The sequence below is a fragment of the Saimiri boliviensis genome, assembly GCF_048565385.1.
Source record: "Saimiri boliviensis isolate mSaiBol1 chromosome 16 unlocalized genomic scaffold, mSaiBol1.pri SUPER_16_unloc_1, whole genome shotgun sequence".
NCBI lineage: Eukaryota > Metazoa > Chordata > Mammalia > Primates > Cebidae > Saimiri > Saimiri boliviensis.
In genome coordinates, this window is record NW_027412499.1 from 539,715 (window position 1) to 554,909 (window position 15,195).

At 45.7% G+C, this 15,195-nt stretch overlaps 1 protein-coding gene across 3 annotated transcripts in view; it reads right to left on the bottom strand.

The window, feature by feature from the left end:
- LOC141579950 (protein mono-ADP-ribosyltransferase PARP4-like) overlaps window positions 1–15,195 on the bottom strand; it is a 96,134-nt gene that overhangs the window by 48,415 nt on the left and 32,524 nt on the right. For all 3 annotated transcript variants that reach the window (XM_074392504.1, XM_074392505.1, XM_074392506.1), the window contains 5 exons: window positions 9,993–10,176; window positions 9,605–9,761; window positions 7,383–7,510; window positions 1,367–1,498; window positions 180–266 (listed from right to left, as the gene is read on the bottom strand). In XM_074392504.1, coding sequence (XP_074248605.1) covers window positions 180–266; window positions 1,367–1,498; window positions 7,383–7,510; window positions 9,605–9,761; window positions 9,993–10,176 — 688 coding nt within the window. The remainder of the gene's footprint in view (window positions 1–179; window positions 267–1,366; window positions 1,499–7,382; window positions 7,511–9,604; window positions 9,762–9,992; window positions 10,177–15,195) is intronic.

Sequence of the window (15,195 nt, forward strand, 5' to 3'; positions counted from 1 at the left end):
TTGTTGAGATAAAGCAAATGGGTCTCACCGGCGTGGCTTCCTCTGACTTAGAGCAAGTGAAACTCTGGGGCCCACAACAGTGTAAATTATCTCAGCCTCTAGCATGAATTGCATATTTCAAGTCCCGTGCGGACTCTTTCCCTTCCGTGTATGCACGCAGCACGCACACCAAGCCATACCGGGGCGTCCTGGCTCATCAGATAAGCGCCATCACCCCGGCTCACGGCTTCTCGGTACTCTCGCTGGGCTTCTTCCTTCTCCTTAATCTGGAAAAGATGATTTTTCAATCATTCCTTACATGAAGAGTGACTTCAGTCTTTAATAAAGAAAACAACATCAATGCTTATTAAAACCCAGGCAGAAACTGAAAATCGAATCTAAGTAAGATGAATGAAAACTTGTTTAAAGTGATCATTGAAATATACTTATTTGATGAGAATTTGAACCAGAAAAGGCCAACTGAAGAGAAGTCTCTTTAAGTCGGGACTAATATATTTCAAAATCAATAGTGAAAAAATTTTTTTTGGTTGGGAGTTTATGTTGAACAAAAAAAAAATAATGACTTTAAATTTAGTAAATTATAGTTTATAATTGCAACTGTGGGCTGGTCCTTAGAATAAACAAAGAATTCATCAGCTGATGGTTTTTTTTGTTGTTTGTTTTTTAGAAAGTTACAATAGCTTTCATTTCAGCTTTACTTTTATAACACGATTCCAGGGATCAGGTTTTACAAAAATATATAATAAGGGCTTCACCAATTTTCCAGTGTGTCTCTCTTAATTTTTTTTCTCTTTTTCTGAGAAAAAGTCTCACTCTGTTGTCCAGGCTGGAGTATAGTGGCATGATCTTGGCTCACTGCAACCTATGCCACCCGGATTCAAGTGATTCTCCTGCCTCAGCCTCCTGAGTAGCTGGGATTAACAGGCATATGCCACCACGCCTGGCTAATTTTTGGATTTTTAGTAGAGATGGGGTTTTACCATGTTGGCCAGGCTGGTCTCGAACTCCTGACTTCAAGTGATCTGCCTGCTTCAGCCTCCCAAACTGCTGGGATTACAGGCACGAGCCACTGCACCTGGCCCTCTTAAACTTTTCATATTGTAAATCACTCTTACGGCGCCAAGGCTAAGAATGTACAAGACACTGACGACGAAGATTGGACGGAGTGGGGTAGAAACCATTTATCAGGGAGGGATGTTTCAGGGAGGCTCACTGTGCAGGAACTGGTTCTTCGAAGAATATTCTCGTTTTATGATAAGGCTGCTACTCAACTTCATAGCCATGGGGACTCAGAAAACGAAGACTCGGGGAAACGGAAGCTGACTTCGAAAGCAGAGCGCGGGCGCGACGCGTCTTCTCCCCTTACCTCTCCAACTATGTGCTTCCCATCGATGAAGGCTTCGAAGCCACACACAGCAGCCTTCTCATCCAAAGGAAAGACATATTTTGCCTCAATGGGCACATGACTGTTATTTGAGTATGTCTGAAAAACAATGACCTGAAGAAGAAAACAATCCATACATGTGATGAGACCACATGGACAACGTCTGCAGGAACGACGATGAACGAAAATGATTTTGCGTGTTTATTTGAAATGCCTTGCATTCGTATCATGTCCCTCAGATTCCCAACCCTGGCTTCCCTTCTACAATGGAGAGCCCATGTCATGTGATAAAATGCCCTAGTCCCATAGTTCGGTTCATACATATCTGACTGGAATACAAGTCACCAGAAGTCTTGCCAACTCTGAGTTAGTGGGGGCAATATAGCTTTTGCTGAGATGGCTGGAAAATCACCCCTTTCGTGTTGTGGGCTTTGATGCCTCCCTAGTGCCACGTGGGCTGGAAACGATTTCAGAACGGTTCCTCTTCTTTTTTTTTTTTTTTTTTTTTGAGATGGAGTTTTGCTCTTGTTGCCCAGGCTGGAGTGCAATGGCGCGATCTTGGCTCACTGCAACCTCCGTCTCCTGGGTTCAGGCAATTCTCCTGCCTCAGCCTCCCGAGGAGCTGGGATTACAGGCACGCGCCACCACGCCCAGCTAATTTTGGTATTTTTAGTAAAGATAGGGTTTCACCATGTTGACCAGGATGGTCTCGATCTCTTGACCTCTATCCTATCGGCTCTCAGGTCTTGGCATTTCCTCCTGGGGACCTCTCTGAGGCTTTCCCCTCTCTACACAGCCCTCATCTATCTAGCTCCTCATCTCTTCGGGCCTTGGTTCTTCCAGAATCAAGTCTTCTCCACTCCTCTCTGTTGTCTCTATTACCTAATTCATCTTTCTAATAGACTCTTTTCACACTCTCTCACTCAGGAAAAGCAGGAGGCTTTCAATATTTGAAAATAAAGAAAAAACTCCTCAGATGCATAAGAAACAGTAAGATTTTAAATGTGACAATAAGAAGCCAAAAATATTTCATAATCTGTCATCAAGAATCCAGGGAAGAGACCAAAATGAAAATAGAACCTAACTTCTTTGAAAATATTGTCCAAACCTGGATTTGCTGCAAGCTGGGCTACCCCTAGGGTGTGTAGGGTTCCAGGCACAATTTTTCAAGGAGTCCTTGTTAATATAAGCAATTGGAGTCTCCCCAAATCAACAGGTCAGCACCCTCCTGGAAACAGCATCCCTTGCCAACGGGATTCCTGGAATTCCGTTCTGGCCAGCTGCCCAAGATGAGACAGAGGTGCATCCTGGAGTTTCTCAGCGATCTGGGCGATGCTGTGTGCAATGGCCAGAGTGCGCCTGGTGGGACTGGGGCCACTGGGACTGGGGCCCACCTAGCATGGACTGGGAGGACATCAGACACTGTCCTCTTGACTGTGCATGGAACTCCTTCTCTTCCTCTCTTGGACCTTCCACAGTTTTACCAAACCCTCAAAGGCACGTATGCCTGCCCTGAGTCTGATGAACGGGATCACTATCTAACCGTACTTGGTGTAGACTAACGTTTCTTCCTACTCAGTAGCCGTCCTGCCTATTCTAGTTAGCGGGCCTGCTTTTGCGTGGGAGTCCCCAGACATCAGGCCTGTGTCAGCTGCACTCTCTTTGTATATCATCACACTGTGTGGCTGGGCACTCACAAAGGTCAATAATTTTAGGTAATAATAAGAAGAAAAGTATTTTTACCAGGCCTTACGGCAGAAACTAATACAGTATAACAAATTTTGACACCTTAATTTTCTTCCATGAGACAAAACCATTTTGTAACTAAGCTTAACATCATTAAACTATTCTACGAAGGGTCAAAATGTAGGAGCCATGCACGTATAAGAGTCTGCAACTCAGCCTCTGCTCGGATGCTTAAGCTCAATCTACAGTCTGGCTGTTTCATCATAAAATGAGTGAGAAATTCACTGCTAAATCGAGAGTTATTTTTGGGCAAACTTACCCAGGGAACAGGCCTCTGGATATGAAATATCATACGGTACAAGTTGTCTAATCCCAAGTAAGGCATGGAGGACGCACGGCTCCCCCCCGTAACCTAGTCGCGATTTGTTTTGTAAATAACAACAATGCCCTAAGTCCTTTGCATTTCTTAGATCTAATAGGAACGACACTGATGGGCAGATACTCTTATTTCTATTTTACATATGAGGAAAATGAGGCAAAGAAGTCACTTTCCCAAGCTCGTAGCACTAGAAAGAAGAAGCCAGAATTCAAAGGTAAGCCTTTCAAACCCCAGATCCTTTGCTCTGTATGATCCACCAAGCTGCACTCTGGTGTAGTGGTTAAGAACGTGGACGCTGGAATCAGAATGAACTGAGTTCAAATTTGGGCATTATCGCAGTGTTTGTCCCTGGGCCTCCGCTTCCTTATACAAACAAGGGGCATAATGACAGCGCTTGACTCATGGAGTCTGGGAGAATTAAGTACTGCGTGTGGAAAACTTGGCCGAGGGCCTGACTCTTGAAAGCGGTCACCACCGTGTTTACAGCTCCTAAGTGATGCCAAAGGGAGTAGCAGAGACAGAACATGTCCCCTGAGCTCACATCTGGGTCTTTTCAAAGTCTGTGATGTTGCTCTGAGCTGCCTTGAAGATGTGTGCATGGGTCAGAGTGGGCCCAGGGGTGGGGGTCAGCTATATCCAAACTGCTCTTCTCACCCTGACACCCCATCTCCCTAGTTAAAGGTGATCACTGAAATAGAACGAATTTCCCAGGACTCCATGTTTGGGTCTCCTTCCAAGAACACTCTCTCCATGGAAGCTCTCTCCTGGATTTTCCCTCTGGGGTCCCCTTCCACACTCTCGTGGAAGCCTGTCTTCCCCCCCTCAACTCCATCTCTCTCTGTTCCCTTCCACTCAGTGTGGAGGCTGCTCTCCTCTCCTGGATCCCACCTTTCTGGATTCTCTCACTCGGCGTGAGACTTGGCTGTTTCTGTCTCTCTCCTTCTCCTGTTTCTCTCTGTCTTTAAATAAAATCACTTTCTACAACAACAGCAACAACAACAACAACAACAACAACAGGGAACTAATTTCCCTCTACAGGGATCAGAACGTCATGGCACTGTACTTCAATGTCCTTATTCGCCTAAAAGGCCTTTATGGTTGTTTAATGCCATCTTCAGTGTTAGAATCTGATGATGAGGTCAAATCTCAGCGAACCCACTCAATTTCAGAAAGCCAAAAGCTTTCCAAGCTTCACCTTGGTTACCGCATCTGGCCACCTGGCACCCCCGATGCTGCCTTCCACCCCGTGACTGTGGATGATGAGCCTGCTGCGAGCGGCTGGCTGTGGCCCCAGCACCCGCATTAGATCACCCTCCTGCGATGCCTGCCTTTCCCTTTGACCAGTTCTTACTCACTTAGTATTTAATACTCTTCTGAGCTTTAGTGCAGATAATTTAATAAGGTGGGGTTTGTTCCTTCTCTTTCAACACCCTGGGTTTTTTTTCGTTTTGTTTTGTTTTTTTTAAACAGCATCTCACTCTATCATTCAGACTGGAGTGCATCGGTGCAATCTCATCTCACTGTAACCTCTGCCTCTGGGCTCAAGCCATCCTCCCATCTCAGCCTCCCAAGTAGATGGGACGACAGATGTATGCCTCCACACTCAACCGGTTTTTGTAGAGGTGGATTTCTTCATGTTCCCCGGGTTGGTCTGGAAGTCTTGAGCTCAAGTGATCCTCCTGCCTCAGCCTCCCTCCCAAAGTGCTGGGATTACAGGCACGAGCCACAGCACTCAGCCACTACCCTGGTATTTATGGTAGCAAAATGCGTATGTTTTAGTAGCTAATAAAAGATTTGGAAAAACAGTGGAATTCATCTTTCTCTGGGAAGAAATGCTTAGAGCACTGCCTGGCACAACGTAAGGACAATATATACGCTGGTTACATGGAAATGCTAAATAAACAAGGGAATAGTAAAGTTCTAAATGGAGGCTTTGGAGCTATTTCAATAAAAGTAAAATTTAGAACAGTTTACCAGGAAAGTCTTTTCAACAATATTTCCTATTTATGCAATAAAACCTAGAGAAGAGTGCAGAGAAGGAATTCCAGCGATTCCCCTCCCCGACATTGCCAGGTTTCCCTCCTGTGCTGACTCCCACACACGCTGCTGTCTCTTGTGTCTTAAAAGGAGAAAAACACTCAATCCCACTTCTCTTCAGCTGCTGTCTCATCTTCTCTCCTCTGTCTCCCAATTCTTCCTTCCGTTCTCTTTTGAACTCACTCTGATCAGCCGTTCACCCCCACCACACCATCAAAAGGCAAAGGTCACCAGTGATCTCACCACTAAATCCAAAGGTCAGGGCTGGGTTGTTCTGCACGAGACCCACAGCAGCCTCTCCTCCCCTCCCTGCTCAGCTGGCCTGCTCCCTCCTGGGAGGAGCCACTCCCTCCTGGGCTCCGTGTCTGACTCAGCCTGTGCCCAGACCTCTCCACGTTGGTCTCTGTTCTCTCCACTGATTCTCTGCGTTTTCAATCTGGGCTGACTTTAAATACTACCTGAATGCTGCCGACTCCCCGGTTACAAGTGCAGCCTGGGTCTCCTCCCTGGTCCTAGGTAGTCAACAAGACTGACTTGGCCAAAGATAAACTCCTGATGGCCCCCATCTGCCCTCCCGTGACTCTGCCCTTTCTAGAAAGGGCAAACGTGATCCTTCTAGCTGTTCAGGGCAAACACCCTGCTGTCACCTGGGCCACTGTCTTTCTCTCGCGTCCCCTCCCCACCGATCTGATCCCCATCACTTCCTACACCCCCACTGCAAACGTTCTCCACGTCGCCAGCTCCCTTAACTGAATTCTGTCAATCGTCTCCTCTGTGGGATGTGACACTGGGCCCGCGGTGGCCCCTTCAGGTCTGAGACTGCTAGGAGTGTCACCCGTGGGGCCCTCCCCAGGAACCATCCTCAGCCAAAGACGAACAGCCGCAGCCAACGTTCTGACCCGTCCCTGGAGCAGCCCACATCCCAGGACTGGTCCCGGTGGGACTCTAAAGCCCAGCCCCCTTGCCTAGTCAGACCTTCTCTCAAGGACCTTTCCGGCCCAGAGCTTCCCCCAAGATCATCGGAGGACTCTGTTGTGTCCCGCGCCACATCCTGCCGCCCTCACTCCGTCACAGGTGCCGCTCCCACAGGCACAGTCCCACAAGCTTCCTGAAGACAAATTCCATCCAGAGTCTGTTTTCCGGGGAACTTGACCTACCATTTCTTCCCACTGGTCCTCTTCCCGTTCCCAAGACGGTGGCCGGTGTAAGCCCGTTAAAACATAGGCCTGTTCCTGTCGTTCCTCTGCCAAACATCTAGAAGCTTCCATTTCGCTCAGAGTCAAGGACAGCATGACCTGCGTCCTGATGTGAGAGGCCCTCACGTCTCTGACTCAGTCTCCACGCACTCCCGGCTTTCCACTGCACTGCGGCCACGGTGGCCTCCTTGGCCTGCCTGGACCAGACCAGCCTCCTGCCTCAGGGCCTTGGCATGTGCTGCTGCCGCGGCCTGGGATACGCATCCCCCCCACGTCCACACAGGTTCGCCCCCACTTCCTTCAGGTCTGCATGCAGACGTCACCTTCTCGGGGTGGCCTCCTCGGCCATTCTATTCACAGGTTCGGAGCCCCGTCTTTCACAGCTCCTATGCCCTCCTGCTTTCATCTTTCCCTTTAGCACCCGTCCCCATCTAACATGTGATGTGTGTCACTCATTCATCATGTTTACTGCCTGTTCCCCCACACGGTGTGGGCTCCACATGGGCAGAGCTCTTGTATTGTGCATTGCTGGATGCCTAGAGCCCAGACGGTCCCTGGCGTGGAGTGCGCAGGGAATACTGCTTGAATAAATGAATTTAGAAATGTATCTGTTTTCCTCAGTTCACCTGCCTGCAATCAGATTCTCATCTACGGTTTACATCCATGTAGTTTAAGTATCATAAAGCCATGAACGACATACCTGGGCTACAATGTCTATGATTGTGCCCTTGATGTGGACATCCTCCAGAGGAACCAAGTTTCCAGAGGCGTCCTGGAGGCCGGCCTTGGTGCTGCTGCTGGAAGTTTTGGCATCTGGTAACTGATAATCTAAATGTTCAAAATGTTACCATTAGCTTTCAAAACCATCCCTGTCTGCTTTTTTGTTATTTTGATCTTTATTCCTCTCCGTGCCTTCAGGCATTGTATTTTAGGGAAAATGGACAAGGAGCGTTTTATGATTTTCAATAGCCAATTCTGAAAGGCAAGTGAACCCACATGAGAAAAATGGGAGTTGCCTTCTGCCTTTTTTTGGGGGACAGCGTCTCACTCTGTCACCCAGGTGTGAGTGGAGTGGCACAGTCTCTGCTCATGGTAGACTTGTCTTTGGCTCAGATGATCCTCCCGAGCAGCTGGGACTACAGGTACACACACCACCATGCCCAGCTAATTTTTTGGTGTTTTTTTTTTTTTTTTTTTTTTTGTAGAGATGAGGTTTAGCCATGTTGCCCAGGCTGGTCTCGAACTCCTGGACTCAGGGATCTACCTGCTTGACCTCCCAAAGTGCTGGGACTATAGGCATGAGCCACCATACCTGGCCTGCCCTTTTTTTTTTTAAAAGACAATTCTGCTTAGTTTTCTTTTCTTCTTTTCTTTCTCTCTCTCTCTTTTTTTTTTTTTTTTGGTAGAGATGGGGGTCTCACTGTGTTGCCCAGGCTGGTTTTGAACTCTTGTGCTCAAGTAATCATCCTGCCTCAGCCTCTCGAGTAGCTGGGACTACAGGCATGTGCTCTTCTGCCTTTTTAATGTAGAGACTCTGGCGTGTCCTCTTGAAAACTTAGCATTACTTGACATACAAATACACAGAGGTCTTCAGACTGTCTCGAACGTGGCTGAAGCCTGAATCCCGGCGTCTGCGTTCCCCGGTGTGTAACGTAGAAAGGCTCAGTCACTATCATTTATGGTACTACACAAGCATTCTGGCAAGACGTGAAACAACCTACGGACGACTGAGTCAGCTCCTACGGCAGCATATTGAAAAACGTTCACACCCTTTTCTAAGTGGTACAAACACACAGATAAGGTTAGGAAATATAAACACATATCGTCTTACCAGATATTTCATTTAATGACTCCCAGGGAAAAAAATTGGAGTCACCGCTGAGCACACATGAACTCACACATTTCTGATAAAAAAGAATTTGAGCATGGCCAAAAGTGTTACTGTGTTTTTACAGTCCTACTAATTAGTACTGTAATTGTTTGGGCTCGTGAGGATCTGAGAAGTGAACATCCTCTCATGTGGGCACACTACTGCTGCTAACACACGCACCGCACATGACCATTGACTCAGTGCCTTCAACGTCCCCTTCAACCCTTACAGCAATTCTGTCACGTGGGTACTGCTCTCATTCCCGTCGGAGAGAAGGTGGATCGCAAAACGTCGTGCAGTTTTAAGATTGCAGGGTGGCAGGGCGACACTCGAACCCCGGGCTTCCTCACTCGACAGCGGGTCTGCTGCCTGTTCTGTGCACCCCATTATACTTTCTGCACCATGACATCTTAGCAAGGTTCCACAGGTTTTAGCCTTGACTTTCGCTGAAGAGGATAAGCTCAACTGCAATGGGTTAATGAAGTCACATGGAATTCTGAGATGGCTTAACGTTTCTCAAACATCCTGATTTTTATGTAAGCGAGATAAAAAAGGAAATAAGGCTGGCCATGGTGGCTCACATCTGTAATCCTAGCACTTTGGGATGCCGAGGCAGGAGGATCGCTTAAGGCCGGGAATTTGAGACCAGTCTGGGCCACAGAGTGAGACCTTGCCTCTGAAAAAAAAAAAGTCACGTATGGTAGTCCCAGCTACTTGGGAGGTTGAGTCCGAAAAATCATTTAAGCCCAGGAGTTTGAGGCTGCAGTGAGCTTTGATCACACCACAGTACTCTAGCCTGGGAGATAAAGTGAGACCCTGTCTCAAAATAAATTTATATTTATATTTTAAAAGTAAGGGCTTTATTTTGACATTAGGCAGCGGGCTTGAGAGAAATTTGTGGGAAACAATTATGAGATTGAAAGAAAATGAAATACTTATGGATCAGGTCATAGATCTAACAAATGCAAATATACAATCCATTGAAAATGGAACATTTGAAGTCTATACATACAATAACATAAAACAGCATTCGAGAACATTGTCCTTCCTACCTTCGACCTTTGAAAAATCTGAAAACTCAGGTCTGCATTCCTCTAGTTCAGTATGATCACCAGGATGAAAGTCCTTTATTTGATCTCCAGGCATGGAAAATTTAATAATATATTTCATTTTAACCTGATTGGTTTTATAGACAACAAATTCATCATCCTAGAGAAAACAGAAATTAGTAGGTGATTAACAAGAGCAGCAACAAAAAGCCTGTATTGGCAGATGTTTTTGTAAAAGCATGCTTGCTAGTTTAGAATATGTTGAATTCCAACAGTAAATATATAATAATTATTTAAACTTAAGCATATTTAATGAAAATAGGAGCAAAAATCGGAGGCTCTTCTTTGAGCATTCAAGACCCTCTTTGTGTGTTCCTTGATAGGAAAATACCTCAAAGTCTGTGGTGACAGAGGCTGTTTGTGAAACTCCATGCACACTGTCGTAGCCTGGTGGTGCTTCAGTTAAGGAAAAGTCCTTCTTGTGTAAGTCCATACACTTCCCGAGGGCTACGTCACAAATGAGCAGGAGTCTGGTGCCATCTGTCTCTCCCGGGTGTGAGTACTTGATACTTGTACTGCATGTGAAAAGAAATAAACACATATTTATAGCTTACAGCGACCTGTCAATAACATTTTCTTGCATAAACAGGAAATATTATTGGTAAACTGTTCTAAATTTTCCTATTACTGAAATATCTCCAAAGACTCAATTTAGAACTTTATTATACACTTATTTATCTAATATTTCTTCTTCTTCTTTTTTTTTTTTTTTTCTAGGCAAAATCTTGCTTTGCTACCCAGGCTACAGTGCAGCGGCACGATTATAGCTCATTGCAGTCTCAGTCTCCTGGGCTCCAGTGATCCTCCCACCTCGACCTCCTGAGTAGCTGGAACTACAGGTATGTACCACCACACCTGGTTAACTTTTTAACTTTTTTGCAAAGATGGGATCTCACTATGTTTCTCAGGCTGGTCTCAAACTCCTGGGTTCAACTGTTCCTCCCTTCTCAGCCTCCCAAAGTGCTGGGATTACAGCCGTGAGCAATCATGCCTGGCCTATTTCACATTTCTATGTGACAAACACGTATACTGCCCTTAGGCTTTGCTAGGCAGCACTCAAAGCACTGTTCCCAGAGGGAAATGAATTCTACTGTTCTCCTCAATCTTCGTTAGCTACTAACATATACACATTTTGCTATCATAAATACCAGGGTGGTAAAAGAGAAGGAAAAATCACCACCTTTCTAATTAGGAAAAGGTAGATTTAATTCTCTGCACTAAAGCTCAGAAAGGAGTAAGAACCGTGAGTACCAAGTGGGTAAGAACTGGTCAAAGGGAAAGATGAGCTCTCACAAAACCTCCTGAATGGAAAACAAACACTTTAAATGATATCTACACGAGAAATGTTTTCTCTTTCTTCAGGAATCAGCAGCTTTAATAAGGCAACTCTTGCTGTTAGGAGTCTAGGACACACCTTTGGGGACAACATTTTGGAGACGCATCTCTATTTTTTTTTTTTTTTTTTTTTGAGACGGAGTTTCGCTCTTGTTACCCAGGCTGGAGTGCAATGGCGCGATCTCGCCTCACCGCAACCTCCGCCTCCTGGGATCAGGCAATTCTCCTGTCTCAGCCTCCTGAGGAGCTGGGATTACAGGCACGTGCCACCATGCCCAGCTAATTTTTTTTTGTATTTTTAGTAGAGACGGGGTTTCACCATGTTGACCAGGATGGTCTCGATCTCTTGACCTCGTGATCCACCCGCCTCGGCCTCCCAAAGTGCTGGGATGACAGGCTTGAGCCACCGCGCCCGGCTATTTTTTTTTTTTTTTTTTTTTTTTTTAAGATGGGGTTTCGCTCTTGTTACCCAGGCTGGAGTGCAATGGTGCAATCTCAGCTCACCACAACCTCCACCTCCTGGGTTCAAGCGATTCTCCTGCCTCAGCCTCCTGAGTAGCTAGGACTACAGGCACGCGCCACCACGCCCAGCTAATGTTTTTGTATTTTTAGTAGAGACGGGATTTCACCACGTTGGCCAGGATGGTCTCGATCTCTCGACCTCGTGATCCACCCGCCTCAGCCTCCCAAAGTGCCGGGATTACAGGCGTGAGCCACTGCACCCGGCCGATGCATCTCTATTTTTAAAAGATCAAGTTCAAAATGCAAAAGTATGGTCAGACAACCCTTCTTTGTTTCACCCACTGAAAAAAAAAAATAAGTCCCCCAATCCTTCTATAACTCTCTCCCCTTTGGAGAGCTCTTTCCCTGCAACTTACAAGCAGGCTTCTTCCTTCGCATGAAGCCCCATTCTGGCCTTCTCCCTGGAGCTCTCTCGGCTCCTTCCTAGCTTATCACACTCTGGCAGAGGAGGCTAGTGACCATCTCTTCTGGCTCATGCACTCCTGATCTGCTGCTATCTGGCTCAATTCACATCTAAAAATTTTTACTTTGCTATATTGTGCATAAGGAAAAGCATTTATAATATACATATTGAAAGAATAATTCCATAAATATCCATATAGCTACCGCTTAGCTTAAGAACTAGAACATCCCTAAAGCTTCTATGCTGCCCCACAGCTCACTTCTCCCACCCAGAGGTAATTTGATCACTGTCTTGATTTTTGTATATATTATTTTCTCTTTTTCTCCATGTGGAATTTATTCCATAAGGAGCCACAGAGGGGACCCTGGGTAGGTGGGAGAGGTTTTACTGCGTCCCCCTTTTTTTTAATAACAGTTTTGTCTTTTTTTTTTTTTTTTTTTTTTGAGACATGCTCTTGCACTATTTCACCCAGGCTGGAGTGCAGTGGTGCAATCAGAGCTCTCCACAGCCTCAACCTCCTGGGCTCAAGCAATTCTCTCACCTCAGTCTCCTGAGGCTGGGACTACAGGTGTGCACCACTGTGCCTGGCTTAATTTTAAAAACATTTTTGTAGCCATGGGGCCTCACTATGTTGCCCAGGCTGGTCTTGAACTCTTGGCCTCAAGAAATTTTTCCGCCTTGGCCTCCCACTGGCTGGAGCCGAAATGCCTGGCCTATTTTCTTTCATAGCATTAACACACAGATACATGTCCCGCAACAATGTAATGTATACTTTTGCTTGTTTTTGAGCCTTGCACATACAGGCATACCTTGTTTTATTGTACTTTGCAGATATTGCTTTTCTTTTTTCTTTTCTTTTTTTTTAACAAATTGATGGTTTGTGGCAACCCCGTGTAGAGCAGCTCTACTGGTGCCATTTTCTCTTCTTTAAACAGCACGTGCTTCCTTTGTGCCTCTATGTCACATTTCGGTCATTCTCACAATGTTTCAAAGCTTTTCATTTTTATTATAGCCGTAATAGCGATGTGTGGTCAGTGGTCTGTGATGTTACGACTGTAACTGTTTTGGGGTGCAATGAACTGTGCCCATATAAAGTGGTGAGCTTGTTAAATGCTTTGTGTGTTCTGACTACTTCACTGACCAGTGGGTTCCCCAGCTCTCTCCTTCTTCTCTGGCCCCCCTATTCCCTGAGATACAATGATACTGGAATTAGGCCAGTTAAGAACCCTACAGTGGCCTCTAAGGGTTCACGTGAAAGAGAGGGTCACATGTCTCTCACTGGAAATCAAAAGCTAGAAATGATTAAGCGTCGTGAGGAAGGCATGTTGAAAACCAAGACAAGTTGAAAGTTAGGCCCCTCGTGCCAAACAGTTATCCGAGTGGTGAATGTCAGGAAATGATTCTTGAAGGAAATTTAAAGTGCTACTCGAGTGGAACACAGGCATGATAAGTGTAACAGCCTTATTTCTGGTATGAAGAAAATTTTCACGGTCTGGATGGAAGATCAAACCAGCCACAATATTTTTTTTAAGCCGAGCGTAATCCAGAGCAAGGCTCCAACTCTGTTCAATTCTGTGAAGGCTCAGAGAGGTAAGGAAACCACAGAAGGAAGGCTTGAAGCTAGCAGAGGTTGGCTGAGGTTGAAGGAAAGAAGCCGTCTTCATAAAATAAAAATGCAAGGCGAGGCAGCAGGTGCTGATGTAGAAGCTGCAGCAAGTTTTCCAGAAGATCTAGCTAAGAGCATTGATGCAGGTGGCTTCACTAAATCACAGAGTTTCCACGTAGACCAAACAGCCTTCTAGGAAGAAGATGCCATCTAGAACTTCCACAGCTCGAGAGGAGTCAATGGCTGACTTGAAAGCTTCAGATGACAGGCTGACTCTTGTGAGGGACTAATACAGCTGGTGACTGTAAGCTGAAGCCAGTGCTTACTTGCCATTCAAAAAAATCCCAGGGCCCTTAGAATTGTGCTAAATCGACTCTGTCTGTGCTCTCTAAACAGAACAACAAAACCTGGATGATAGCACATCTGTTTACAGAATGGTTTACTGAATTTAAAGCCCAATGTAGACATTTACTGCTCCACAAAAAAGTTTCCTTTCAGAATATGATTGCTCACTGACAAAGTGCCCAGTCATCCAAGAGATCTGATGGAGAGATACAAGGATTTTGTTGTTTTAATGCCTGCTAACACAACTTCCATTCTGCAGCCAGGGATCAAGGAGTAATTTTAGCTTTCAAACCTTATTATTTAAGAAATACGGGCCGGGTGCGGTGGCTCATGCCTGTAATCCCAGCACATTGGGAGGCCAAGGTGGGTGGATCACGAGGTCAGGAGATTGAGAGCATCCTGGCCAACATGGTGAAACCCTGTCTCTACTAAAAATACAAAAGAAAAAAAAAATAGCTGGGCATGGTGGCATGTGCCTGTAGTCCCAGCTACTCGGGAGGCTGAGGCAGGAGAATTGCTTGGACCCAGGAGGCAGAGATAGCAGTGAGCCGAGATTGTGCCACTGCATTACAGCCTGGGCAACAATGTAAGACTCTGTCTCAGAGAAAAAAAAAAAAAAAAAAAAAGAAAAAGAAAAAGAAATACATTTTGGGCTGGGTGCAGTGGCTCATGCCTGTAATCCAATCACTTTGGGAGGCTGAGTTGGGTGGATCATCTGAGGTCAGGAGTTCAAGACCAGCCTGACCAGTATGATGAAACCCTGTCTCCACTAAAAATACAAAAATTAGCTGGGCATGATGGCATGTGCTTGTAATCCCAGCTACTCAGGACGATGAGACAGAAGAATCGCTTGAACCTGGGAGGCAGAGGTTGCAGTGAGCAGAGATCGTGCCACTGCATTCCAGCCTGGGCAAGAGTGAAACTCCATCTCAAAAAAAAAAAAAAAAAAAAAAAAAAGAAAAGAAAAAAAGAGAAGAAAACAACAGAAATACATTTTGGCCAGGCATGCCTGTAACCCCAGGAGTCTGAAGTGGGATGATCACTTGAGTCCAGGAGTTTGAGGTTCCAGGGAGCTATGGTTGCATCTTACTGTACTCTCGCCCGGGCAAGGATGGAGAAAGACCCCAACTCTAAGACATAGATACATTTTTTAGGTCTGTAGCTGCCACAGACAGTGATTCCTCTGATGGATCTGGACAAAGGAAATTGAAAACCTTCTAAAAAGGATTCACCATTCTCCTTGCTCTTAAGGCCATTTGATGAGTTATGGGAGGAGGTCACCCTATCAGTATTGACAGGGGTTTGGAAGAAGTTTACTCTAAC